Source organism: Eretmochelys imbricata, chromosome 10 (genome assembly GCF_965152235.1).
Source record: "Eretmochelys imbricata isolate rEreImb1 chromosome 10, rEreImb1.hap1, whole genome shotgun sequence".
In the NCBI taxonomy this organism is placed as follows: Eukaryota; Metazoa; Chordata; order Testudines; family Cheloniidae; genus Eretmochelys; species Eretmochelys imbricata.
Window position 1 is genome coordinate 15,980,698 of NC_135581.1, and position 26,862 is coordinate 16,007,559.

Sequence of the window (26,862 nt, forward strand, 5' to 3'; positions counted from 1 at the left end):
TCGTCGTCCTTGTTCAGCCAGTCGCTAAGACAAATAAGTTTGTTCACATTTACGAGAGATAATGCTGCCCTCTTCTTATTTACAATGTCAACAGAAAGTGAACAGGCATTTGCAAGACCCGCTACAAATGTGTCAGATATGCTAAACATTCGTATGTCCCTTCATGCTTTGGCCTCCGTTCCAGAGGACATGCTTCCATGCTGATGATGCTTCTTAAAAGAATAATGCGTTAATTAAATGTGTGTGACTGAACTCCTTGGGAGAGAATGTTATGTCCCCTGCTTTGTTTTACCTGCATTCTGCCATATATTTCATGTTATAGCAGTTTCGGATGATGACCCAGCACATGTTGTTCATTTTAAGAACACTTTCACTGCAAATCTGACAAAAGGGAAAGAAGATATCAATGTGAGATTTCAAAAGATAGCTACAGCACTCGACCCAAGATTTAAGAATCTGAAGTGCCGTCCAAAATCTGAGAGGGATGAGGTGTGGCGCATGCTTTCAAAAGACTTAAAAGAGAAACACTCCGATGAGGAAACTACAGAACCTGAACCACCAAAACAGAAAATCAACCTTCTGCTGGTGACATCTGACTCAGAAGATGAACGTAAACATGCGACTGTCCACACTGCTTTGGACTGTTATCGATCAGAACCTGTCATCAGCATGGACATATGTTCACTGGAATGATGGTTAAAGCATGAAGGGACATTTGACTCTTTAGTGCATCTGGCACGTAAATTTCTTGCAACACTGGCTACAACGGCCATGAGAACACCTGTTCTCGCTTTTAGGTGACATTGTAAACAAGAAGTGGGCACCATTATCTCCTGCAAATGTAAACAAACTTGTTTGTCTGAGTGATTGGCTGAACAAGAAGACAGACTGAGTGGACTTGCAGGCTCTAAAGTTTTACATTGTTCTATTTTTGAACTGAGTTATTTTCTGCACATAATTCTACATTTGTAAGTTCAACTTTCATGCTAAAGAGATGGCACTTTGGTACTTGTATTAGGTGAATTGAAAAAAACTTTTTTTTTTTTACAGTGCAAATACTTGTAATCAAAATACAAAGTGAGCACTATACACTTTGTAGGGTGTTGTAACTGAAATCAATATATTTGAAAATGTAGAAAACATCCAAAACTATTTAAATAAATGGTATTCTATTACTGTTTAACAGTGCGATTAATTTTTTTAATCGCTTGACAGCTCTATCTTAAGTTAGACTTTTTTAAAATTAAGGGGAGCGAAACAGGCTGTGATATGAGAGTTGTGCAGTTGAATACTCTAATTTTTAAAGTTCCAATTATGCACAGAGTCCACAACTGACCTTGAAGTCCTGGCTCCATGGATGAGAGATGCCATCCCTCCTGCATGGTTTCAAAGCTGTCATAACTGAGCATTAATCTTAATACTCCTTTAAAGAGATAACAGAACTTCCTTTTTTGATTTTTTTTTGTGTGGGGGCTTCTCCTCCATTCTTTTCTATCAGCCCATCTGAAGGCAGACAGTGCCCACAGTATTCATATGCTGCTCTTAGGTTCCACACAGCACAAGGCAAGTTAGTAAGATGGAAGCCTTGGCTTTAATTGAAGTTAGAGATGAAAGACTTGTAGGTAATCTTGTCCATGTTTCTCCCAGTGCAGAATAATTCTCTACACTGTAGTCAAAGTTGCTTTTGTAGGTTTAAGTCAACAGTTGTGTTTTGTTTGTCCAAATATGGAAGCTCTAAAGCACTAAAGGCACAGATGCCATGGCGCAGGTTGAAATAATATATGGAAAGCTACAAGAGCATGAACACAGGAGCAGGGTCAAAAAAATATTTTGTCATATAATTAAGGATTTTACCCCGATCAAATATTTTTGTATAATTTAAAAAATAAAGTGTTTCAATAAAACAGGCTAGACGATAAGTTTGTGTGGCTTAGAAAATGGATGTTATGAAGCAATATCTAATAGAATCCTACAAGAGACATTCCACCAGTTATCTCCGATAACCATTTACTTTCAAATATCTTGGTAAGTATTTTAGTAGAGTTGATGGCATGAGATCAAACATTTCGATAATTAGGGTTTTCTAGTCTCTCTTCTCCCCAGTTTTAAGCCACTGAAGCACAAATGTGAGAAGCCATGTTTAAAAATAAAACAGACATTCAGTTTGCTTTATTCCAGGGTTTTGTTAACCAAGTAAAGGACCAAATTCTGCTCTCTTTACTCACACAAGTAATCCTATTGACTTTCACGGGGCTACATCCACAAATAAGAACTTAACACTGCCCCTTCTTTAAAGAAAACACAGTTTAACTGTGGAGCATTTTACCCATACACAAATCAGAGATTCTCAGTAATAATGCAAATCCTTTAGCAACAAGTTTAGCCTGCTTAAGAAAAACTATCTGTCCTCAAAGTCACATCTTCAGCCCATGAACCCTTGCCTTTGTAGCTGCAATATTTTCAGTGCACATCCTACTGCTTGGGCCAAGGAGTTAACTGTATAGATAACAGTCTAATATTAAAAGGTATATTTTAAAGCTACTATTATTCACCATTTAGGGAGAAATTCTAAAAGCTCATCACATTAGCCATTCATTTTCTACAAAGGAAGGTTAGAATGCCGCTGCATTGCTAAGGATATGTTTTCAAAACTAGTATCAAGGTTTTTTTGTATAAAGAAAAAAAAGTGCTGAGTAGCCCTGTACACCAGTTCTGAGTGCTGTATTACAGTGAGGTGTTAGTTTGTCAAAGTCCTTACAACAACATCTCCTGTCATGAGCAATATGCTCAAGGAACAGGCAGAAGAATATCATATTATCCTGAAATATTTTCTCCCCAGAAGGGTGAAATTGCAACAAATAAAAATGCACATAAGGCTTCTATGTTTTCAGTTAGTGTAAATGAAATTCCATTACAATCATTCCTTGCAATTGTCCCTTGAGAATTTTGCTCCAGTACTGTATGCAAAATAATAATAATCTTGGATAATCTTACAAAGGGATATAATGTAAGAAAATGTATATATTTCTAATAATGGTTTTCATTCAGCTTGCTTCATTTTTACTTTACCTTATCACTTGACTGATCCATTTATATATTAACTAGTGCAGGTCCATAAGTGGCCCATGTTAAGTGCTATTTTTTATTAGCAATTCTTCTCTTTCTTGTTGCCAGCATATCATAAAAGGGATCCCTGCTGATACTTGCTCTAGTGGAAGGAAGAGGAGATATCAATTTAGTTTATAAAACATGCATTACCCAAACACATTTGTTTACCTTTCCTTGTCTAGAGACCCAGAGATGTAATATGTTGGTGGGCAAACGCATCCTTACAAAAATCAGCAACAAGATTTTCAGGTAGTTACCAGAGGAACATACTGCTACATTCTTTTCTCTTTAGCCAACTTAAGTTCTCTCATATTTTCTTGATTTTCAGTTCACAGTAGCTGGAACAATAATGTCTCAAAGTGCTTCCTGTGGCTTGACGCATCTTGCCCCAGCAACCCCTTCCACCTAGTCATGAATCCTCAGGAAAGGCCCTTGCCTATGGCTACTGCTTAAATAGTTCTTTAAGGCATGTTCCTTAGCACAACACACATTCCCGGATTCTTTATTTGGAAAGGAATTTATATACAATTTACACTTCAGCACTTTTGAAAGACATTTAAGACTTTGAACTCACTTAATAGATTTGATCCACTCTTCCTTCTCTTCGGGGGTGGGGGCAGATATCCTGTACACAACATGGTTGCCTTCTACCACTCTACCATCAGCTTCAGTTTTACAGGCTTTAATTACTTGACCTTTATGGCTGGGGTTATAGAGCTCAAAGCAGTTCTAAAGATAAAGAAATAACCAAAGCTTGATACAAGGAAGAACTGAAGATCTGCATGTACAATAAACCTGGGTACCCTGGCTGTTACTTAAAATAACCCATTTACTAGGCTCATTAAAAGGAAAAAATTCTTACTGGTTTTCTTGGATCTTCAACTTCTCTTATACTAAGATTTTCTAAAGGAATAATTCCTCTAGGTTCTTTGTCCTAAAAGACAGGAAGAGTACACATTACTATTTAGTTATACTTTTTACTCCTCAGGGAATTCTGCGCCAAAAAATTAAAAATTCTGCATATTTTATTTGTCAAAATAACAATATAATCACACCTGTTTCAATTATTTTTGGTCATTTGTTTCAAAATACCCATCAGCAAGTATGTCTAACAATACAGACAACAAAAAAGATTCAGGAAATGTTTTTTGACAAATAGATTTCTTACTAGGCATATTAATATCGAACTCTGAGTAATAATTCATTTAAACTACAATACAGAACTGTATTTCCTGCACCCTTCAGAAGCAGTGCAAAGGCCTGGGGCAGTTCGGGAATGGAGGAATGAGGGAGAGGGAAATAAATTGCTGGGAAGGAGTCTGGGTGTGAACTTGAAGGGTTGTTGAGTATAGGTGGGAAAGGCATGAAACAGGTTTATCTGGGGGGCAGGGAGGGATTGTTAGGGAGCTTTCCCCCATGTAGACCCTGGCTGACCCCTAGCCTCTCCCATTCAGTCAGGCACATCTGCCCATCCCCATGTGTTCCTGCACCCCCACATGTCCCTCCACCCCCACTCAGACACCCACTGCCCCATCCCCATGTAGCCCTGCACCTTCCCCCTGTTCCCATTTGACTCTGTCCCCCCACCCCATCTCTGCGTGTGTTAGTGCCCCCACCCAGCCATTCCCCTTTCCGTACGTAGCTCTGCACCCCTCCCCCATTACCATGTGGCCCTGCACCTCCCTCCCCACTGTAGCCCTGTGCCTCTAACTCCTATTCATCCCCTAGTCTGACCCCAATCCCCCACAGCACCCCAAGCTGTCTGTATCCCCATAGTCCATGTCGCCTGGCCTGACAGGCACTGCAAAGAAGGCGCTACAGGCTTTGGTCTATCACCACAGCACCCTCCGGTGGGCAAAAGGCAGAACTGCAGCAACATTACGGCAGCAGCTTTTTTTGCCCAAAAAATTAAAAGTATGCGTGGCTCATTAATTATGTGCATGAGCAGTAGCACAGAATTCCCCCAGGAGTAACTTTTGGATTCCAGACACAGGTTCACAGCAATATATACTTACTGTTGTGTATTCAAAATAATACAGGCAATTATCGGTCAGAATAAACCATCTCCGCTTCCATGTTTTTACTCTTCCCCCTATAAATAGAAGACACCACTAACTTAAAACTGTTTTATCATCAAGATTCTAGGCTACGGATAAGACTGTAATTTAGTCGTTACTTAATGTTTAATGGTTTTTAAAATATGGCTTAAATGCTTAGTTGCAAATGGATAAGACACAGATGAGTTAAGGTTAAAAGGAATGTAAGTTTCCTGGTAAATATACCAATACTAAAGGACAAAATCCTGAAGAAACATTAACTATGGTGATGCTGACACACCACCTTACCAGCTTCTGAACTTAGTGTTATTCTATTCTTAAATGAGTCCACGTGAAAACAGTACTTACTGAACAGATCTGCTCCCTGTCTGTGTTCAGTCATATCTGCTTACTATAGCGACAAGTATAGTATTAATAATATTTATCCATTACCAGTACAGCATCAACAACACTTGGGGAGAGGGAGCTGGATCATCTATTGAATTGTTTTCTAGGTTCCAACTGCAGGACCAGATTCTCAGATCCGTGCAACAATGGGGTTCCAGAGGTGAAACTAAGGACAGAATTTGACCTGCCATAGCCTTTACTCATGATGATGCACAAGTCATTTAAGAACCCAGACTGACTTTCAGATCCCAGGTTGAGTTTCCTGTGGCTGACAGTTAAAAATGTTTGCTCAGCCCGCAAGTAAAAATTTCTGTAATTCTTTACAATTCCACTATTTTTTAAAATCAGTTTCCAGAAAAGAACTGCAGATCAGGCATTGGCAAGTTATTAATATCCAGGTTGAGTTACAGCATACTTAAGTGATTTCAAAGTTATATCACCACATGTGCATCATCCGTTCATCAGTGATTTAATCTTATTACCCCACCCTCTCAATATCGTTGACCTTGTTATTCAATACCCTGAGCACAAAAATCTTTTACCGCCAAAGACACCCTCAACCAAGGATTTATCATTTTAACATCAATCATGTAACTAAATCCAGCACATAAACATAATTTTTATCTGTAGCTCTTCCTTACTCAAGAAGGTTAAATTTTTGTTTAAACCATGAAAAACATCTGAGGCTAGAGAACAATTGTAGAAATGGCCTGAATATCCTGGAACTTTATCTATTCGCCTGCTGGGTTCTTGTCTTGCAGATTGGGTACTATTATACATCATATCCTCCTTTTGGCTGGTTATAGGACCCGCAGTAGGTAATCCAATGCTAACACTATGTAACATTCGCATTTACTCAGCAAATTGTACACTTCCACCACACACATACACCTATTTTAAGGAAACAATTTGAAAGTGGAAGAGGTCAAGAACTAAGAGACAGGCAAATGCAAGATGCAAAAGCCAAGACAGAATCAATGGTGGTAGAGTGAGCTACAAATGCAAAGCATGAGGGAAGAAGAGCAGGTGTCAAGTGGTGAGGGACATCAGAGACAGGAAAGATCTTAATTTCTGCATCTTGATGACAATGTTTTAATGCATCATAGGTCTGTTCCAGCTTCCATCAAAGTCAATTGAAAGGGTTTAAGCTAGAAGTGGAAAAGCCAAAATAAACCTTAGCCTGACTCAGTTCTGGATCCATGAATGAGAAGCAGCTAAAATAACTATTAGGGCAGTTCTACCTTGTTGTCATTGTGACATTACATATTTTTCATATTATATAGTGTAAATTCCAATTATTTTAGCTCATGTTCTGCCTTGTAAGTTGGCCAAGTCCTTGGCTTTGTTTGAGTTTGACTACCATCAAAAACTTTACAGCTTGCCCAGATCTATTATATGAAGAGATTCAGTGGGGCAGGAAGTTGTAGAGCAAAATGGATAGAAAAATATTAAGTCTCAGAAAAACAAATAAACAGGGAAACTGGTAACCACTGCAAAGACATCTTAGACTGAAGATAACAAAAGGAGAATTATGAACTCTTATACAAGGTCAGATTAGAATAAAAGACAGATAGGAAACTATACACATTGTAAGAAGGCCTGCACAGAGACTCCAAAACCAGACAGGGCAGACTTCAACAACACTAGTAGTGTCCAGAATTAAAGTAACAGTAGTTTGGGGGCAGATTATATGCCATTTGACAGCTGATAAAGGACAGTGGGCATTCTGCACTCACCAGTTTATCAGGTGAGTCAAGAGTACCCACCGTAATATCACAGGACTAGAAAATAAGATGCTCAATATGACTTATTGCTCATAATGTCACATTTAAGATTATTGCGTAGTAGTAACTATCACATAGCAGACCTTTTTCTTCTTGGTTTCAGATGCCTTAGGCTGCCAAAATGATGATATAGCACTTTGAATTAACTTTCTTTTATATCCCACTCCTGCTGTCAGTTTAAAAAGACACATTTTAAAGGATATTAAATTGTCAAAAGAGAGACTGGAAACAAAGTATGAAACCATAAGTATTTAAAGAACAGATCAAGATATAATCTACACAAAGATTAGATTTGTGTCACAAAGACCAAGCTAATAAAGTAAAATGAAAGGAACAGCACCAATAATAAGCAGCACAGAGCAGAAAGGCTTAAAGGATCCAGTAGATGGATAATCCAAGGGAATCATCCGGAAATTCTACATCAAGTGAATATAGAGAAGAGAAAAAAATGCAACAGACCCGCTCTTTTCACGTATATAATCAGATTATAGGAAATTCTCTCATCTCAAAGGGAACTAGAAACCAGAAAACAAAAAGAAAATTTTTAGGGGAAAAAAAGATGGAGAAGTAAGTAATAATTTACCCATCACAGTTCATTAAAAATATTAAAGGGTCTTAAAATTGCCCAAGCATCAGAATAAGACAATTATGTATTTCAGGTGTAAAAAAACCTTTTTTTTTTTAAAACCCCAGTAATGTCAGCACATCCAGCTCAGTCAAGGTGATTTAGAGAACTAGAGAGTGGCTAAAATTGTCATAAAAAAAGACTTAAGAATGGTTTTGGATTAATTAATTCAGTGCAGTTAAATGCAAAGGTTCAGAAGCTAATTTAGTGCCTGGAAGAGTACACAATGAATATGTGTTTCCACACACACAAGAAATTTGTCCAGTAATACTGTACAGGACTAAAATCACATCAGCTATAAAGGGAATGATTCAACTGAAAGGAGCCCCACAAGCCAGTTTCCTAGCCACCAGTCCCTCTTTCAAGAGAGGGGAAGAGAAGTAGCACCCTCTTTAGAATGCTGTGCTGGGGGCAAGTACCATGTACAGAGTGGGCTAGGAAGTCTGGGCTCTTTGAGAATCCTTTCACATGCACAGCGAGTTGCCTGATATTCTAGTATAGGAGCAGCTGCTTCTGCTGCTCATGGTCACATGTCCAGCTTAAGTCACTTCCCTCTTCTGTCAGCAGGATATATATTTGTTTCCAAGTATCTATTTTTCTCCCTCTAACCAGAAAAAGGAAATGATTCAAGCCACATTAATTGTAGCCTTTTTTTAGTACGAGACATTTTGGGTCAGCTATTTGCCAACAGAAGCTGTTCTTAGAAAACACACACACATGCTGGCACAAAAGAATTATGTCCCAGGCATTCCCTCCATCAATGCTCATGTCCAGCTTTAAATTCTTAATTGGAGAGGGAAGGGGTTCTCCTTGCACCAACAATTCCTTTATTTGGCCCATAATTAATCTTTATGCAAATCTTGAGAACAGTCCCCAAAATACTAATGTCTCAAGCTGTTACAAAGGATATTTGATTAGCATTCACCAGTCTTCAGCCACTTTACTTGCCACCTAGATGTTCACTGTACCACGTTAGACGGCATACAATCTTGTGAATTAAGAGAGCAAGTTGAGTACTTCCATACAAATGCACTGGTTGAATCCACACCGATGTTCTAAATCAAAACATTACTTCTTGAAATCCAGTTCTGGCACTTAGATTTGGCAGGATTTTATTTACACAAAGTCACCTCTGAACAGCTTTCCACAGGCAAGCCCTCAGAAAAACAAAGTGTTTTGCAGGCCAGGGACTTTAATGACATTATTAGGATGGTTTCAGAGCCAGACTAGCCTCTGGAGACCTTGGGCAGATGAACTTTACAAAAAATACTAACGTAAGAAAAGTCATGCTCTTGGAGAGAGCAGCAAAGTGAGCAGTAGTTCCAAGTGAAAGAAAACAAGGAAGCAGACACTGTAACAAGGCAAAACAGAAAGCACTAGCTTGATATACCAGTGGCTTCTTCCTGTTCTGATCTCTTATTTTTTCAGAAAACGTATTTTCTATCTTCAAGAGTAAAGCAGATAACAGCACAATTGATAGTCTTCATTTTTTCCTACTCATTATACGAATCAAGAATCCTTAGTGTTTTGATAATGAATGTTTGAGTATTCAAATCCTTCTTTAGGCAGAGCTTCACTAATTTAGGAATAATACAATGTGCTAAGAGAGAATGTGACTTAACACTGGGAGTTGGAATAGCCCCCGACATCATACTAATATATTGGTCAAGCTTCCCGGCAACAAGAAAATTGAAGGGATAAAAGAAAAAAAAAATCACCAGGTTTATTTCTGTTCACTGCATTCATGGCTCTACAGCTTACTAACTTAGCAAAAATATTTGTCTGCACCAGTCTGTGTCTATTGATGAAACACAAGTCCTTCAAGAAACAGTTGGCTTTACATATTTACAGTCTAATTCACAGGAAAATTACTGACATGTTTCACCTCCCTATCCAATTAACCCTTGTGCTGTGGGCATTTCAACAGCAGCACCTTTCAGTTTAATGCATGCTCTTATCACTGGGACTTCGGTAGAATTGTTTGTTTAGTGGGCACATAAAGATGAAAGCTTGGTTTTACTTGGTTCATGTGTCACTGGAGCCACAGGTAGAGCACCCAGAAATAAATGGCGATTTTATTGATTTATTGCATTTTTCTTAAGTTCGTTTGCATCTCTAATTTCTTAAAGCTCTCATTCTTTTTTCATTGACTATTTCTTTTGCAGCTGATGCTTTACCACTATCCTTCAATTTGTCCTTTCCCACTGATTGACAGTGGATAAGAAATATTCATGGCATTACTGACATGCTCACATCCAATTGCTTTTCTTGCAAGGTGATATTTTTAAAAGTAAAATAAATATAGTTGCTGATTCAAGATTTTTATTTTAATTTCAAGAAAAACACCCGTATTTATTTTGACATTTAAGTTTCACCTTTAAGAGATTTATTTCCGTTATGAGCTATTTCTCAAAGGTTGGCATGTATAACACTTTTTCATGTAGAGGAGTCTGATTAACTAAATATCTTCTATATTATACAATTCAGTTATAACAGTTTTACTCCTTGGAGTATTTAAAAAGGGAGTTACTATAAAATAAAGTCACTACTGGTGAAGGTAAAGTTATCGCATAGTAGTATTTGCAAGTAGATTTTTGTATATATTTAAAAAACATCATCAAAAGTTTTAGATTTTAAAAAACTGTAGATAATATTAATATTGAAAATAATTTGAGTAGTAAGAGACTTATCTGAATGGTTTCTGTACTAAAATATTTCTCGTTCTTGAAGTCTTGTCTTAAGAAATCCTTTCAGTTGAGGTGAGCACTGCCACATACTGTTGAATGGATAAATTTATCAGCTCTTCAAGTCATCTTTCAAATTGTCTCAACTATGAATACTGTGCCTCTTAAGCCATTTTATGTCTTCAAACATCAACAGGAAGACGCTCTGCTTTTTTACTTAGGAACACAAAGAGGGTATTTGAGGATTTTGCAGTGTTCGTAACATCTGCAGATGAAGTAATGGAGACAACCAAACAGCAAGTCTTCTGGCCTTAGGCCACATAGCAGGGGGTGGTGGGCCGGGGGGAGCACATAGGCCATGGCCCAACCACTTTTTGGCCAGGCCAAACCTGACAGATGCTGTAACCCCACACACCAGCTTGCAACTCCACTTACTCAAAATTGGAGGGAGTGCGTATAAGGGCTCATGGGAAGGAGGGCCAGGCTGCTGGTGGGGGAGGCACCTGAGAGGGAAAGAGAGGGGTCAGGTACGGAGGGCAAATTTATGGGGGCCTCCACTGTAAGTGGCCCTCTGCAGCCCTTGCTCCCGGCATTGTGTTCTCAGGGCTCCATTGCAAGAGGTGCCAAGCACCCCCAACTGATGCCAATGGACATTGAAGGTGTTTAACACCTGAAACTATGGGGTCCTGAAGTAGCAAACTGGCAATGTCTCCAATAGCTCTCCCCCCAAGGCTACAATATTTTTGAGGTGGCCCCTACTGCTGAGCTTATTAGAATGTATTCTTAATAAACTGATACTGCCAAAGCACTTGTGCCCATACACTCTTCCGTTCACTTGGTTGTTACTAGCACAGAAGCAGAAGTAAAGAGTTGAACAACTGAGTGAATTTATGGACTATGGATATCGCTACATTATAGTTCCTATCAATATTAATACATCTATCTACAATCCACAGCCATTTTCACATCAGTTCCTAAGATTTAAAAATTAATATAAACCAGCGTGATATGAGACCATACCAGTTGTTGTGCTTGGAGGTATTCTGCCTACAGGGGACAGAGAGGCTGGGGAAGCACATGCAGTAGCTATCATTGTTACATCTTTTTCAAGGATGCCACAACCAGCTGCCACAGATTCACAAGTCCCATGCTCTTGAAGAGCTCTGGAACAGCCCCTGCGAGTGTCTCAACCCTCGTATTTCCTGCCAGCGCCAGCCTCAGCCTCAGCCCCAACATCTAGCTGGCATGGACACAGGTGAGCCCTTGCTCTGCCTTCAGTGTGCCTCCCCTCTGTCAAGTCCTGCTGGCTGCTCTTTAATTCCCGCTGACCTTGCACTCAGGGATCATCAGGATTCCTGGCTGCCTCTGAGCTGGAGCAAGGTTCCTCTTATACAAGAGCAGCCAGAATCTGGCTCTGAAATTGAGTAGATTTTGGTCTTTAAAGCAGTATTTTAAAACAAAAGGAACAACATTTAAAAAAAAAACCTAAAACCAAGTTTTAGAGTCTGTTCTAATCAGAAAAATGACTACCCTTTGCAGCCGGCTGCCTTATTACACTCCAATGGACAAGCAAGCCACATCAACTTCAGAAGTGTCTGCAAACAAATCAGAGCAGCTTAGAGTTGCAGAGCTAGCATGCTACCAACTGCCAGAGGCTTCAGAATCCTGAACTCTGAGGTGTTTTTATATGTAATTAAAATAAACTGAACATAAAAAAAAAACCCACACAAGAAAGTTACTTTGGAATAACCAGTCTTTTTAGCACATGCACATTTCTGCTACAGGCTATTTTGTTTAAAATAAGCCTTTCAACATTCTGACAGAAAATTTTCATACAAGTAACAAAACACATTTTAGAACGTGTGTTACAAGAATAAGATAACTGCACTTCTCTGCTGCGAAAAGTACTCCTCTCATTTGTATACCTCAATGAGCCTGAAGGATGTTGTGAAGCAATCTGAAACACTAACTATCATTGTGTTGCTTTACAAAGTATATATTCTTATTTTGTAGAAGAATCTCATGGGGGGAGATAGTAAATTACTAACACCATAATGTACAAGCACACATTATGTACAAGTAGAGTCCCACTGGGGCTAAAGTTAGTGACATTACATGAGAAGCGCAGTGCTACAATAAATTTGATTTAAGAAACAAACAAAGAAGAAGAAAAATAAAAAAAGAATGAGCAACTGAACAAGGAGGGGGGAGGGAGCTGGAAAGCCATCAGGTACGTACCTCCTAATGCAGAATAAGCAGAGACAGCCAGTCACAGAACAGAAAGGTGATAGGTCATAGGCCATAAGGAAAACAAGAAGGCACATTTAAACCACTCATTAAAAATCACAGCCAAAACCAAACCAACAGAAACTCACAAATAATATGGAAAAATGGAGACATACAAAAACAACTATTTGAAAATAAATGCATTGCTTTTTGTGCAGAAAACTGAGCTGAAGTGATTGTACAGTTTTCTGGAATGGTTTCACATAGATTTGTTATTTTTCAGTCACTGGGATTTGTAAATAGTAAATGGAGCTTCCTTTCTGCTGCTGAGGTTTCAGTTCTCAAGTACCAGAAATCAAACTCCACTTCAAAATTCAAGTGACAAGATTATGTCTCCTTTTTATACCGGTCAGAATTAGCAATTACACAAAACAGTGTAAAGGAGTTACTGATTTTTAGATCATATATTTTTAAGCAGGAATTATTGCTAATTTAATCCTATTAGATTTACAACAAAGCAGTTAGCAAGGAAAGCGGCATACACATCACTCACACACAAAGCAAAGTATCAGAGAAATTCCTCTTCTACTAACCTAATTTCAGTAGCCAACCTTCTCTGTCTGGATTAAAAAATGTATGTGTTAGATCATTCCCGTCATCTTCTGGAATTTTAAATGGCTCATTTTTAATACTTTCATACAAATTCTGGAAGAAAACAAACAAAAAAAAATTCAGCAACACGTACATAACCGATAACCAAGAGATTCCGTTCTCTCTTCTCAGACTACTTATATAAAAATGAACTAGGAACATCTCCCACAGAAACTGGAACCATTCCTCCTCTAAGCAGCATTCACCACAGTCTATAAATAAAGTTAAAAGCAGATATAGTTTCTTTGTAAATAAGTGTCCCCTTTTGAAGATTTCCTGTGTATTTCTCAGTAAAGAAATAGCTTTTCTTAAGAAGTTTGGCACTCATTTTTTCCAGAGCTTTCATATTTTCAACAGTTTTGCTCAATACAAGCTTAACTAAAAAAAATTGTTTTTGAAAAATATTAGACATCGCTGACTTGAAAATCACAATCAAATGTCTGACATCTTTGTATCATTACTTTTCTTCCACAGTAGGTCATGATGGCTGTCTTTGGAGCCTCAGTGATCTCTACTATTTTCCCCCCTTTATTCTCCCCACACTCAACCTGATGTTGAACAGAGCAGATTCCAGTCAAGACAGACTGGCTGTAGTGATATATCCAATCAACATTGCTCTAAAAGCCAAAGAGGTTGCTTGTTGAGTGAAGCAAGGTGTTTCTTCCTCTCAATCCCTCAAGGGGCTGAGGTATATTGCAAGCTCATGGTACTTGGTTGTCAAAGCTGCATCACACAAAATGATCTTGAGACACTAATTGACAGATTAGTCTGAGAATCCTTGCACTTGCTTCTAAGCCCCACTTCAAAAACCATGAGGTGCCACTTAGTCATCTTAATGCAACTTACCCGTAGCAGTTCTTCTGGAAGGTCCCCACCTTCATTAATGCCACGATTCATAGATATAAACCGCTCCACTGTTGGTTTATCTCTTACATTATGGTTGTGTAGACTAGTATTTAACATAATGATTGCAAATGATAGCACATAGCATGTATCTGAAATAACATTGAAAAGGAGTTATTGCTCTGTGTACTGTAGTATACAGTAGCCTGTAAAAGAAACCCCAGGCAGTTCTGAATAGCAAAGAAAGGGAATTATGCACGTCTCCTCCTCCCCACCAAAAAACAACAAAACCTTACATACAAATACAAGAGTAAGTCTTGAGTTCTTTGGTGTTAACCATGGACATATATGGGCAGTCTAAAAATAGAAAATGACCGAAGGATCCAGATCAGAGGAAAAACTTTTGAATGCTCCCTCAGAACACAGGACCTGTTAACTTTCAAATATGCCATCTATCAGCTGACAGTTTGTATTTGCTTTTTGTGACACAAACCACGTAGGTTATTTGTGCACATTTTATCTTCAACGTTTTTGCTCCAAGTTACCCCCCTTGTTCCTTCAACACTGCGCTGTGTTTGTAAATCTGTTTTAAAGAGTCCAGGTTTAAATGTTAGGTTATTTTCCCCTCTTTTTTGCCAAGTGGTTCTCCTAACGTTAGTCCCTTGAGTTTTATTTTTAACGTGTGTTTTGCTTTTGCATTTTTGCTTCACACACAGATGATGAGGCATAACATTCTGGCATTTGCAGAAATTGGTCCCCACCCCAAAAAATCAAGAAATCTCAGAAATATTGCTTATTTTGATACAGCAGCGTTCTGCTGTAGCATCTTCTACCTTCTAGTTTGTCCCATTTTACTACAGACCTTTAGAGGCATTTGTATGCTATGTTGCACTTTATTAATAGTTTATTTAAACCATTGTTTTAACACAGCTAGGAAGAGAGATGTTTTTGATCCAATCTTGCACCTTTTCCTTAAAAATAAGAAGTAGTGCAGGATTAGGCCCTTTGTTTTGCCCACACCTCAGAACATTCTTGTTTTTCATTTCACATACTGTCTTAGCCTGGACTTCCAAGTTTGCCGCTGTGATAAATGAAGTGTGTGTGGAGGAGTAGCTCCCTTTGATCGACACCCAGCCAGTCCTCTCGGTAGCTGTTCTCTACTTGCTTTACTTGTAAAGGGTTAAAAAGTCCCCCAGGTAAAGAAAGTACAGAACAGCTACCAAGAGGGATTTTACAGCTAACTGGCTGGCTGGGTGTCCATCAAAGGGAGCTACCCCTCTCCCCCCCCGACACCCACTTCATTTATCACAGCCGCCTTCTCTTTGAATTCAAGACAGTTTAACACGTGATCTGACAAATGATATAATAACAGTGATTCTGATAGAAAATGTATCATAACTAACCTGTAGACTGAAAGACTCCAGGGTTACAAAGGCAATAGCGTGAAGCAAAAGCTTCCATCATACGATCAATTTTCTGAGCCTCTCCTGGAAGTCTGAAACTCCATAGGAATTGCCTAGAAAAGGGAAGCATAAACCCTTCAGTAAAATAAGATCCATTCCAATATTTATACATTAGACATATACTGGCAATAATCAGCTTTTAAGCAGAAATTAGTCATTTGTAAATAAAATGAGAAGTTATTTTAAAACAAATCTCAAAATTCAACTCATAAGGAATTAGAAAATATTTAACTCAGCACTCAGCCAACAGCACTGCACGTTCACAGGCAAGACAACGTATTCAGGCAAGACCACATAGTCTGGTACAAATTTTGCAATTCTCTCCTTTTCCATGTTGGCAGAAGCGGGAAATATGTAGGAGTCCATGCTCTCTAACAAGCTGTACCACAGTGCTTCTTCACTGCTAAAAAGAGTATATTCTTCTCAGGACTTTGTTGAAAGGAAAAAAGAGGGCTGTATTATACATAATAGCCCAGAACAAAAAAGGTGGACTAAAACCCAATATCTCCATTTGAATCAACCAGACATGATGAGTCAATGCAAGATGGATAAAGGGACAGACTATGCTATCATGGCCAGATCTTAAAAAAGGAAACGTGACCCCTCAATATCACTGCGATGGGATTTAAATTCAGATACAGGAAATAAGTGTTCCTATTACAAGTATGAAATACAAAAGAGTAGGTTTTGCCTTCTTCTTGGATTGCTCTTTAAAAAAATAAATCGAGTTGACAGGGATATAAAAGCTGCAATAAAACGTTAAGCAAAATGACTGCAAGAACTGATCTAAAATTAAAAGTACTATAGATTACAAATGGTGATTAAAATAAGATCCAAAATAATAAAATTATGAACAGAACAGCAATATTGGCGTTAAGACAGAGTTAAGACAGGAGAATGATGTTCTCAAGTGCTGTACCACATAAAAAAATTTTCACACTTCCTGTTGGCATAGCAGTTTAGGAATTGTTAGTCGTGTTCTTAAGTCCAGCCATCAAAGCTACAACTGTAAGGCAAAGTTAGGGCAGACAGCACAGCCTCTTGTTTGTGGCTCTACTTCTTTGAAGCTGGCCAGTTGAAATGATTTTGTGTTCATAAAATAGGAAGTAAATATCCACATCCCTAAGATAATGACGTCAAAAAAAGAAACTGACGATTAGGTACAAAAAAGTGCAGTCTAAAAAAAACTTCCAGTGGCTGATATTTTTACAACACTTCTGTAGAGAGACTGAATCTGCTTTCAGTAGGGGTGCCTTGTTGACATTTTAACATTAAGCTTCCCAATTCATGAAAGTGAAGACCAAGAGTATTTGCAAGCAAAACAGAGTATCTTATGACATTTGTAATGGGTCACAGAACCTTTAATATCCAAGCTGACAGTTCTAAACCACGCCAGATTAGCAGTGACTGAAAGAAGTTGCATCAGATTACTGTTTGGTAGCATAAATGAAGTTAATTTTAATGGTCTAAAGCTCATTCCTGGTGGACATGTGTGTCTCAGCACAAATGGGCCCCTTGCTGGCAGCCTCAGAGAGAATGCACAGTTGACTGGGCATGGAGAGTGAACTGACACTACCTATGCTGCACCTCTTCAGTGCACGAAATGAAAAATTTCGCCTCACAACCAGCAATCCAACACTTGCCATATGTTCTAAATAGAACTGGTCTGAGAAATTTGGAAGGAGCCATATTTTGTTGAAATATGCAGTTTTGTCAAAATGCTTCAAGAAATCAAACCAATCTTGCACAAATTTTGTTTAAAAAAACAAAAACAGGAAAAAGTCCTGACAATCTCAAAGAGTCAAAATCAAAAACAAACATTTCCATTTGTCTAAATGAAACATTTTGAACAGTCTGAAAAAATTCTTTAAAAGGAATTTTCCTTTGGAGAATTTTGAAATTTTTGGTTTTCATTGCAATTTGGAATGAGGCTAAATTTCAAAATCTTTAAATCCTTCACATAGCTCTAGTACTAAATTCACTTACAGCATATTTTAGGTGCCAAAACCAAGCGAAAGCTTGCCAGAGAGGTTAATATAAAATAAGAGAGAACATTTTAGGTAAAGGATGCATGAAATCAAGCAGTTTCCTAATTGTTGTACTATAATTGTTTTGTTATTGTTGGTTTGTTTGTGTTCGGTTTGACAACTTTATGGATTTGGTACAACGTAACTGAAATTTTGCTGCAATAAATCATGTTGGTCAATTTTAGTATCTTCCACAGTCTTTCAGTTTCACTTATAAAATTCAAGATTTGTGAAAACTCAAGCAAAAATACTACTGTATATATAGATAAGTCACTGTACTCCCCACTGTCCTATATCATAAAACAAATATTTTGCATTCCCTATATAGCATGTAAACTGAATTTTCATTCTCATTGGGCAACTTCTGCTCTCAAATACTCGGGATTTACATTGCTGTCTCTCCACTGGAAATTAGATCAAGCAAAGGTGGGTCCCCTGAAAAACTATTTGACCGGTCCTAAGTACAAAGTCTGTCTCCTTCCCACAAGCCCCAAACTGCTCTGCCCGAACAGCTGGATATGGTAGTGGAAAGCAGTATGAAATAACTGCAAATGGTGCACTTCTGGAGACAGTTAAAATCTCCTATTCATTTGCGTCTTTTAAAAAAGCCATGCCCACATTCACATTGCTAGGCCATTTATTAACCAGGTGTTCCTCTCTACAGTACTTTCCCCTCTGCCACGTTTTATCGTGTGCGCTACACCCAGCTGTTTCCATCTTGTCTTTAGATTATAAATTCAGTAGGTGTGTTTGTGTGTTTAAACTATGTTTGTGCGGCTCCCAACACAATGGGGTCCAATCCTGATTGAGGATTTTGGGAGATACTAGAATAAAATAATTAATAGCAGCAGCCTGCAGAAGAGTGGATTGAGGTTTGCTATTAAGAGGCAGAAGGAGATGGAAGTATCGTGTATTCCAGACAGAACCACGGAGCCAGAGGAAACATCCTGATTCCTCAGGCAGCTCAAGTTATCACCACTACAAGCCTTAGTCAGCATAAAGCTGCTCTTATGACACATCACATGAGAATGTAGCATGTGTAGGAAAGACCATATCAACATTTTAACCTGTCTGTTTTGGGGTGGGAGCCCCTTCTGGCTACAAAATTGACAGCACTCTCTAAACCCCAGCAATTCATTGGAATTAATTTGGATTTACATCAGGTTAACAACCAGATTCAAGCACTACATATTTTAACCTATCTGCTGCCAACCTGTGAAAAATTAGAAGTCTACTATTTATTTAACAAGAATAAACACGTTAAGAATTTAATTCTGAGATGATGGGAAGGAATCGATGGGGAATAGCAGAAGGAATACTTTGCTTTGATAATATCTTCTTTACAATGGAATCTAACCGCCAATTCACAGTCAGGGACTTTTTTGCTTATCACAGAAAATTTGCACTTTTGAGCTATTTGGCAGGCACATCAAGCATCATTTCATGGAGGATAGGTCCATCAATGGCTGTTAGCCAGCATGGGCAGGGATGGTGTCCCTAACCTTTGTTTGCCAGAAGCTGGGAATGGCAAACACAGGATGGATCACTTGATGATTACCTGTTCTGTTCATTCCCTCTGGAGCACCTGGCATTGGCCATTGTCAGAAGACAGGATACTGGGCTAGATGGACCTTTGGTCTGACCCAGCATGGCCATTCTTATGTTCATCTGAGACTAGTCTTGGGCCCTTTGCATTTGTGTGAAATCATTAATTTCACGTATTAAGAGTTCAAAGGCAATGTATATGCAAACAAAAGAGTGAAACATTAAGATTTGTTTACTAACAAGATACAGAGTAAATCATACATTCAAGTAAAAGATCAGCTGCTTGAGTGAATCATCATCATCTATATACTTAGATTTAATTAAATATGAAGTTTGATAAAGGCAATTATAATGCACTCACCTTAAGGCTTGTACAAGATTGAGATCAGCAAACTCATGGAGTTCAACAAAAGCCTGAAGAACTTTAATATTAAATTCATCTCTAAGAAAAAAAACAAAATGACAATAGAGAATTACTACATCGAACCATAAACTTAAAGAACTGCTTCCTATTAATGCAAAAGATAGAAAGGAAGTAAGAAACTGACCAGGTAAATAGATACTATCAATCAAATGAAGCCATAATTAATATTTCTAACACATATTTAGGTTTGGTATATTTTAAGTGCAAGATTCTTCTCCCAATTTTGCTAAGATGAAATTTAACCTAGTAGGACTAGAAAGTGCTACTGCTGCCATTGAAAACAGGAGCTGGCAAGAGCCTGTCACTCTACATTGATTTTAACTCTATCTAAATGATCTTCAAAATGACTCATTCTCTTTGCTCAACAGTTATTGTTGCACCCATCTTGAAATGGGAACCTCAAGCAGTCTGGATAAATGAATGGAAAGACTAGAGAGTTTCACGGTAGCTTTTACACGTTCAGCTATAATCCTTTGCCGAAATGCTATTTTGTAACTTCTTACAGCAATATTCCCAGAGAAAAAACGGTTACTAACACAAGCAACACAGGCTTCCTCCTTTCCCTGGGGGTGCTCAACCCCTGCTCAGCCCCACGCCCCATCCCTGTTCCGCCCCAGGCCAGGCCTCCACTCCACCCCTTCCCCCAAGCCCCACCCCACCTCTTCCCACTCAGTTCTGCCCCCTCCCCCAAGCACGCCCACTCCCTACTCCTTCTCCCTCCTGCCCCCACAGTGCCTCCTGCATACTGCAGAACAGGTGATTGCGGCGAGCGGGAGGGGGGGAGCTGGCTGCCAGTGGGTGCTAAGCACCGAGCACCCACGGATTCGGCTCCTATGGTTACTCACCTTCCATCACTCTCGTTCTTAGAGATGCGTTGCTCATGTCCATTCCATGCTAGGTGTGGGCGTGCCGCATGCACCATTGCCAGAGATTTTCCCCTTTGTGGTATCCACTGGGCCGGCTCCAAGACCCTCTGGAGCCACATCCTTATGCGCCGGTATAAGGTGCTCCACTGGCCCCGCACCATCTCAGTTCCTACTTGTCATTAACTCTGACAGAGGGGTAGGAGGGTGGGTCATGGAATGAACATGAGCAACACATCTCAGTTACAGAAGGTTAGTAACAGTTTTTTCTTCTTTGAGTGCTTACTCATGTCCATTCCATGCTAGGTGACTCACAATCAGTACCCCAGGAGGTGGGGTTGGAGTTTATGGACATGCTGATTTTTACACTGCTCTTCTGAAATTGGCATTGTCTTGGGCCTGCTGGATGATGGCGTAGTAGAACGCAAAGGTATGCACTGAAGACCAGGTCGTGGCTCTGCAGATGTCCTGGATTGAGACCTGCGCGAGGAATGCTGCTGACGAAACTTGGGCTCTTGTGGAATGAATGGTTACGATGGCCGGAGGCAGGACATTCACCTGCTTGCAGCAAGCCTGAATACAGGCTGTTATCTAGGATGAGATCCTTTGGATTGACACAGATAGCCCTCTTATCCTTTCTGCAGTTGCTACAAAGCGTTGCATGAAGTTGCGGAAGAGTTTAGTTCAGTCAATAAAAAAGGAAAGGGCCTGCCTAATGTCCAACGAATGAAGCAGTGATTCCTCAAAGTTCTTGTGAGGTTTCGAGAAGAAGACAGGAATATGATCTGGTTGTTATGGAATTGTGAGGCCATCTTTGGCAGGAAGGCTGGATGGGGCACACTTGGAGCTTGTCCTTGAAGAACACCGTGTAAGACAGCTCTGAAATAAAGGCTTTGATCTCAGAGAGGTGATCAGCACCAGGAAGGGAACCTTCCAGGAGAGAAGTAATAGGGCTACTAATGGCTAGATGGGGGAGGCCCCATAGAATATCAGGGTTGGAAGGGACCACAGGAGATCATCTAGTCCAACCCCCTGCTCAAAGCAGGACCAGTCCCCAATTTTTGCCCCAGATCCCTGAATGGCCCCCTCAAGGATTGAACTCACAACCCTAGGTTTAGCAGGCTTAAACCACTGAGCTATCCCTCTCTCTAATGAGCTTTGACAGGACCAGGTTTAAGTGCCATGGGGAGGGTTGGTTCGCAAACTTGAGGATACAGCCTTTCCAACCCCTTTAGAAACCAAACTGTTAATTCATGTACCTTAACAGATGAGAGGGCCGGGCCCTGCTGTTTTAAGTGGAGCAAATAGTCCAAGACAGACTGAAGGGAAGATCGAGATGGAGAGAGATCACATTCGGAAGCCCAAAAAGCAAAACATTTCCAGTTGGCCAAGTAGGTAGCCTTGGCAGAAGGCTTTCTGCAACCTAGCAAGACCTGCCAAACCTGTTCCAAGCAGGGCTGTTCTTCAGGGTTCAGCCATCCAGCAGTTAGGTGCAGGAAGGCGAGGTTCAGATGAAGTAACCAGCTGTGGTTTTGTGAAATCAGATGCGGAAGGAGTGGGAGACAGAGTGGAGCTGCCACAAGAGGTCCAAGTGCATGCTGAACCAATGCTGGCACAGCCATGCTTGTGCTTTCTGGGTAACTCTTGCCTTGTCCAGTTTGATTTTTAGAAGAACCTTATGAACCAAGGAAATCAGGGAAAAGGCGTACAGTAGGTGACCTGCTCACAAGAGCAGGGAGGTGTCGGAGAGGGAGCCTAAGCTGTGCCCGCGCAGCAAGCAAGACTGCTGACATTTTCGGTTCTGCCTGGTGGAGAGGAGGTCCACCTGGGGAGGCCCCCTACTTTTGGGAGATGAATCTGGGTGAAGGGACCACTCGTGGTTAGAGGAGAAGGATCAGCTAAAGTGATCCACCAATACATTCTGGCCTCCCAGGAGATGTGATGCCTCAAGATGGAGTGTCTTGTACTGAAGTCCCATAGGTGGACAGCCTCCTGACACAGGGCTGAGGATGGAGCCCCTCCTTGCTTACTGCTATAGAACATGGCCACTGTATTGTCTGCCAGGACTTGTACCACTGTGCCTGAGATCTGGGGAAGGAACAGTTGGCATGCTAAACAAACCACCCTGAGCTCCCTGATGTTTATATGCAGGGAGAGTTCTTCCTGGGACCAAAACCCCGGAGGTTGTTGAGGTGGGCTCCCCACCCTAGGTCTGCATCTGAGACTAAGGATACTGAAGGTTGTGGGATAATAAAGGGCACCCCTATCATTGTTGACTTTGAGTCTTTCCACCAGTGCAGGGAGGGACTCTTGGGGCAGGGAATCTTTGCATTTATTCAGGGAGTCCCATAGATAAAATCCTATCTCCCCAGCAACGCTTGCTGGTTGGAGATATGCAACTGGAGGCTACCAGTGGAATAAACCTTTCTTCTGAAAAAGTCCAGTCTCCTGGCATCTTTCTGTTTTGAGGTAGTACTTGACTGGCCCTGCCTGTCCCTTTCACTCACTGCAGACATCACCAGGGACCCTGGGGGATGCGAGTACAGGTATTCGAACCCACTTGCTGGCAATTAGTACTTCTTCTGTGCCCTTTTTGAAGTGGGGGGACAAAAAAGAAGGAGTTTACCACCGGGCCTTGACTGGTCCCATCGCTGCCTCACTGGTGGGCAGGGCCACCTTGGATGGAGCTGCTGCAGCCAGGATATCAATAAGGCTGTGCAATGTCTCTTTGAGCTCCTCAATTTCCAGGCCAACGTTCGTAGCAACCTGATTTAGAATGTCCTGGTGGGCCCTGAAATCATCCTGTGGAAGCAGGCTACTGGGACCCATGCCAGCCTGGTCTGGGCAAGAGGAGGAGGGGGCTTGCACTGGTGGAAGGGCTCCTTCCTCTTCGTCTGCCTGGACTATGTCCACCGGAGGCAACAGGGTCAGTATGGGAGTCCTTGTGGCACCTTAGAGACTAACCAATTTATTTGAGCATGAGCTTTCGTGAGCTACAGCTCACTGCATCCGATGAAGTGAGCTGTAGCTCACGAAAGCTCATGCTCAAATAAATTGGTTAGTCTCTAAGGTGCCACAAGTACTCCTTTTCTTTTTGCGAATACAGAGTAACACGGCTGTTACTCTGAAACCTGTCAGTATGGGAGTCGAGCAGGAAGGAACGGTAGCCCATCCTTCAGAGACCACTGAGTTGGAGCAGTGGTAGGAAAGATCCGGTTCTGGGGGGGGGGGGGAGAGGGGGGGTAGGAGAAGGGGAAGAACCCCCAGGGGTCCATTAAGGCCACTGCTTCGGCCAGTAACTCACTGACCAGATGCCTGCCGGAGGACTGGTACTGAAGCTTCATGGAGCACAGGCAGGATATTGATGGTGGGCTTTTGGCAGTACATAAGGTTGCCCTTCGGACTCCAAAGAGGATTCTTCTCTCGGTGACCACAGTGGAGCAGTACCCACTTCCGCCTCCATACAGTGACAGGGTTCCAGGGTCTGGTGGTGTCCTGGAGATTGGGACCCTAGGATCAGGTGGGGCTTTCCCCTCAATGGTGCCCAGGGAGTTGACGACGCCAGCATGGATCCAGGGGCAGAAGAGTGGCCAGGCCTGGGTCTCACTCAACTGCCTTCTCCTTGCTTCTCTCTCTTGTGCACCAGTGAGTACCCTCTCTCAGTTCACTGCTTCTTATGCTTCTTCCTTGGCACTGGAGATGAAGAACAGCACCTGGAAGAGCTCATTGCCAGGGGAGTACTTCGCACCAACGTCGAGGGACTCAGCACCGAATCGGAACAGCTGAGCTCTGAGATAGGTCTGAGAGTGGCTTCCATGTGGATAGCCTTCAGTCTGATGTGCCCGTCTTTTTTGGTGCGGGGTCTGAAGTCCCAACAAACCTGGCTCTTGTCCTTCCCATGAGTTTCGCTCAGGCACTTTAAGCACCTGGAGTATAGGCTTGCCACAGGAGGCGCAAGGCTTGAAGCCTGGGGACTGTGGCATGCCTGGCCACTGGGGTAAAGAAGTCCCTCATGATAGGAACTAACTAACTATATATACGCACATACTAAAACTACTTAAAATAGAGACACGACACTATGATAATTATGAACATAGAAAAAATTCAAAAACCACTAAGAAGAAGCCTTGCCAAAGCAAGAAGGGTCGTTCTAGCAACCGTCACGGGCAGTAAGAAGGAACTGAGTGAGTGCGGGGCCAGTAGCGCCCCTTATGCCTGCGCATAAGCACAGGGCTCCTGAGGGCACCAGCGCCGGTCCAACGGATATCACTAAGGGAAAAATCTCTGGCAACACTGCAAGCGGTGCACCCACACCTACCGTGGAATGGACAGGAGCAAGCACTCGAAGAGCAACAACAACAAATGACTCTGCTTTCTTTAGCAATAGCACGCTAGAGGGGGAAAGAGTCGTGTTCCCCCCGATCCCCTTCTCCTCCAGGACAGAACCATCACTATCAAACTGTTAAATCAAGAGCTATCAATAAGGTCTGCTCCCTAAATACAGACCTAAAAAGGAATAATAAAATACCACTTAACGCGTATAGTATCCTTAGTCTATTCTGAGAAATCACTACACTGAATGCTTATGTTCCAAGGTCATTCTAAAAACGTAATAGGTATTGATTTTCATTTCCCTTTGTATGTCCCTTAAACTTCTAAACAAAACCAAAGTTTAAGTAGGCAATATGGTATGCAATTTTTGAAATGCAAGCAGAAATTTAATATAACAAGAACAACCTGGGTCCACATGCAATTTAATTTCAACGCCAAACCTGACAGTAGTGCAGTCTATAATCTAGGACTTTGGGGTGGAAGGAGAAGGAAAAATCAAGCTGTGGTGTTGTTTACCTCCTACCTCACCAGTAATAATAACTGACAACAGTTTTAGCATAGTTCAAGGGACAGAATAGAATAGAATTCACTTCACTTTCGCACAGCTGAACTGACAACATAGCTAAGAGAAGTAAAAACTTGATTACATTAGTAAAGTTAGATGTACACTGCAAGCAGAAATGTTGCATAAAAATTAGCTTTTTTTTTAATATCCACATTTCTGACTTCACCCTGGATATTTTCCATGGTTTTCTGGCCAAATATTAGCCACATATCATTGCAGTCATATTTTCAGTTCTTCTAATGTTTTAATTGCCACTCTATAGATTGACACAAATTTCTGAGTTGTAATTTGACATTTAATGTTGGTAACAATATTAGTCTGCAGTTAACTGTTCAGAATTCAAGAAGATGGAAACTGATTTGTGTAGACACAGTATACTCAAAAAACTGAAACCAATGAAATTTTAGGCATTAGCTAGGGAGAGACAAACACCGCAGCTTGATTTTTTCAGATCCTAGATGAAGACTGCAATGTTGGCAGGTTTGGGATGGGAAGAGGTGGGAAAAAATCTTTTGAATTGTAAATTGAGCTTGTTTGCTATGATCCTGCAAATAATTCATGCAAATAATCACAGTGACTTCAGTGGCACTATTGGTGTGAACAAGGACTAGTTGCATGACTAAGGGTTTGAGGATCAGGCCCTGAGAGGAAAAAAGATTATTTCAAGATCAGATGCCAGAGTGTCATACATTTCTCTTAAAAGAGAAAAAACATGGACTACTTTACACAAACTCTATTATAATAATGGAGATTAAGTTAATAATGCACAGTGGAGGTATAGCTATCTCTAAAATCTTCATTTTCATTACTTGTAGTTGAAATATTCAAAATGATGTTTGGAATGTTTCTCAGAGGTCAAGTTCTCATGCTTATGCAAAAAAGTTGAAATTCCTACATACTGTGCACCATGTTATAGTATAAACTTTCATTATACCTACTTAAACTCTAAGGGCCTATAGCTAACTGCAAGCTAAGACCTCAATCCTGTAAATAGATTCCATGTCGGTTTAAGGGAGTTATGGTAGAGAAGATCAGTTTACAAGAGTACGGCCCAAGTGACTAGGCTATTAAATCTCTAAATAACTGGCACCTGATTTTGATAAAAAAAATATAGGCAAGAGTTATGTCTGTAGTCTTTTCAATGACGAAAGAGATTAGTTTACAGGTTTTACCAGTGATACAATTTTGCAGCTGAATATTTTTTTAAACAAATTTCTGCACTGCATTACAACTGGAGTAATCTGCATATTTATTGTGCTGTACATGATAAAAGCTAAG

General features: G+C 40.5%; 1 protein-coding gene across 1 annotated transcript in view; it reads right to left on the bottom strand.

Moving 5' to 3' along the window:
* Nucleotides 1-3,053: 3,053 nt before the first annotated feature.
* The window catches only part of CYTH3 (cytohesin 3), a 36,108-nt gene continuing 12,299 nt past the window's right edge, over nucleotides 3,054-26,862 (bottom strand). The window contains exons 4-11 of the mRNA XM_077828154.1: nucleotides 19,762-19,842; nucleotides 15,769-15,881; nucleotides 14,369-14,517; nucleotides 13,465-13,576; nucleotides 5,124-5,200; nucleotides 3,971-4,042; nucleotides 3,683-3,837; nucleotides 3,054-3,208 (exon numbers count right to left, since the gene is read on the bottom strand). Coding sequence (XP_077684280.1) covers nucleotides 3,136-3,208; nucleotides 3,683-3,837; nucleotides 3,971-4,042; nucleotides 5,124-5,200; nucleotides 13,465-13,576; nucleotides 14,369-14,517; nucleotides 15,769-15,881; nucleotides 19,762-19,842 — 832 coding nt within the window. The 3' untranslated portion in view covers nucleotides 3,054-3,135. The remainder of the gene's footprint in view (nucleotides 3,209-3,682; nucleotides 3,838-3,970; nucleotides 4,043-5,123; nucleotides 5,201-13,464; nucleotides 13,577-14,368; nucleotides 14,518-15,768; nucleotides 15,882-19,761; nucleotides 19,843-26,862) is intronic.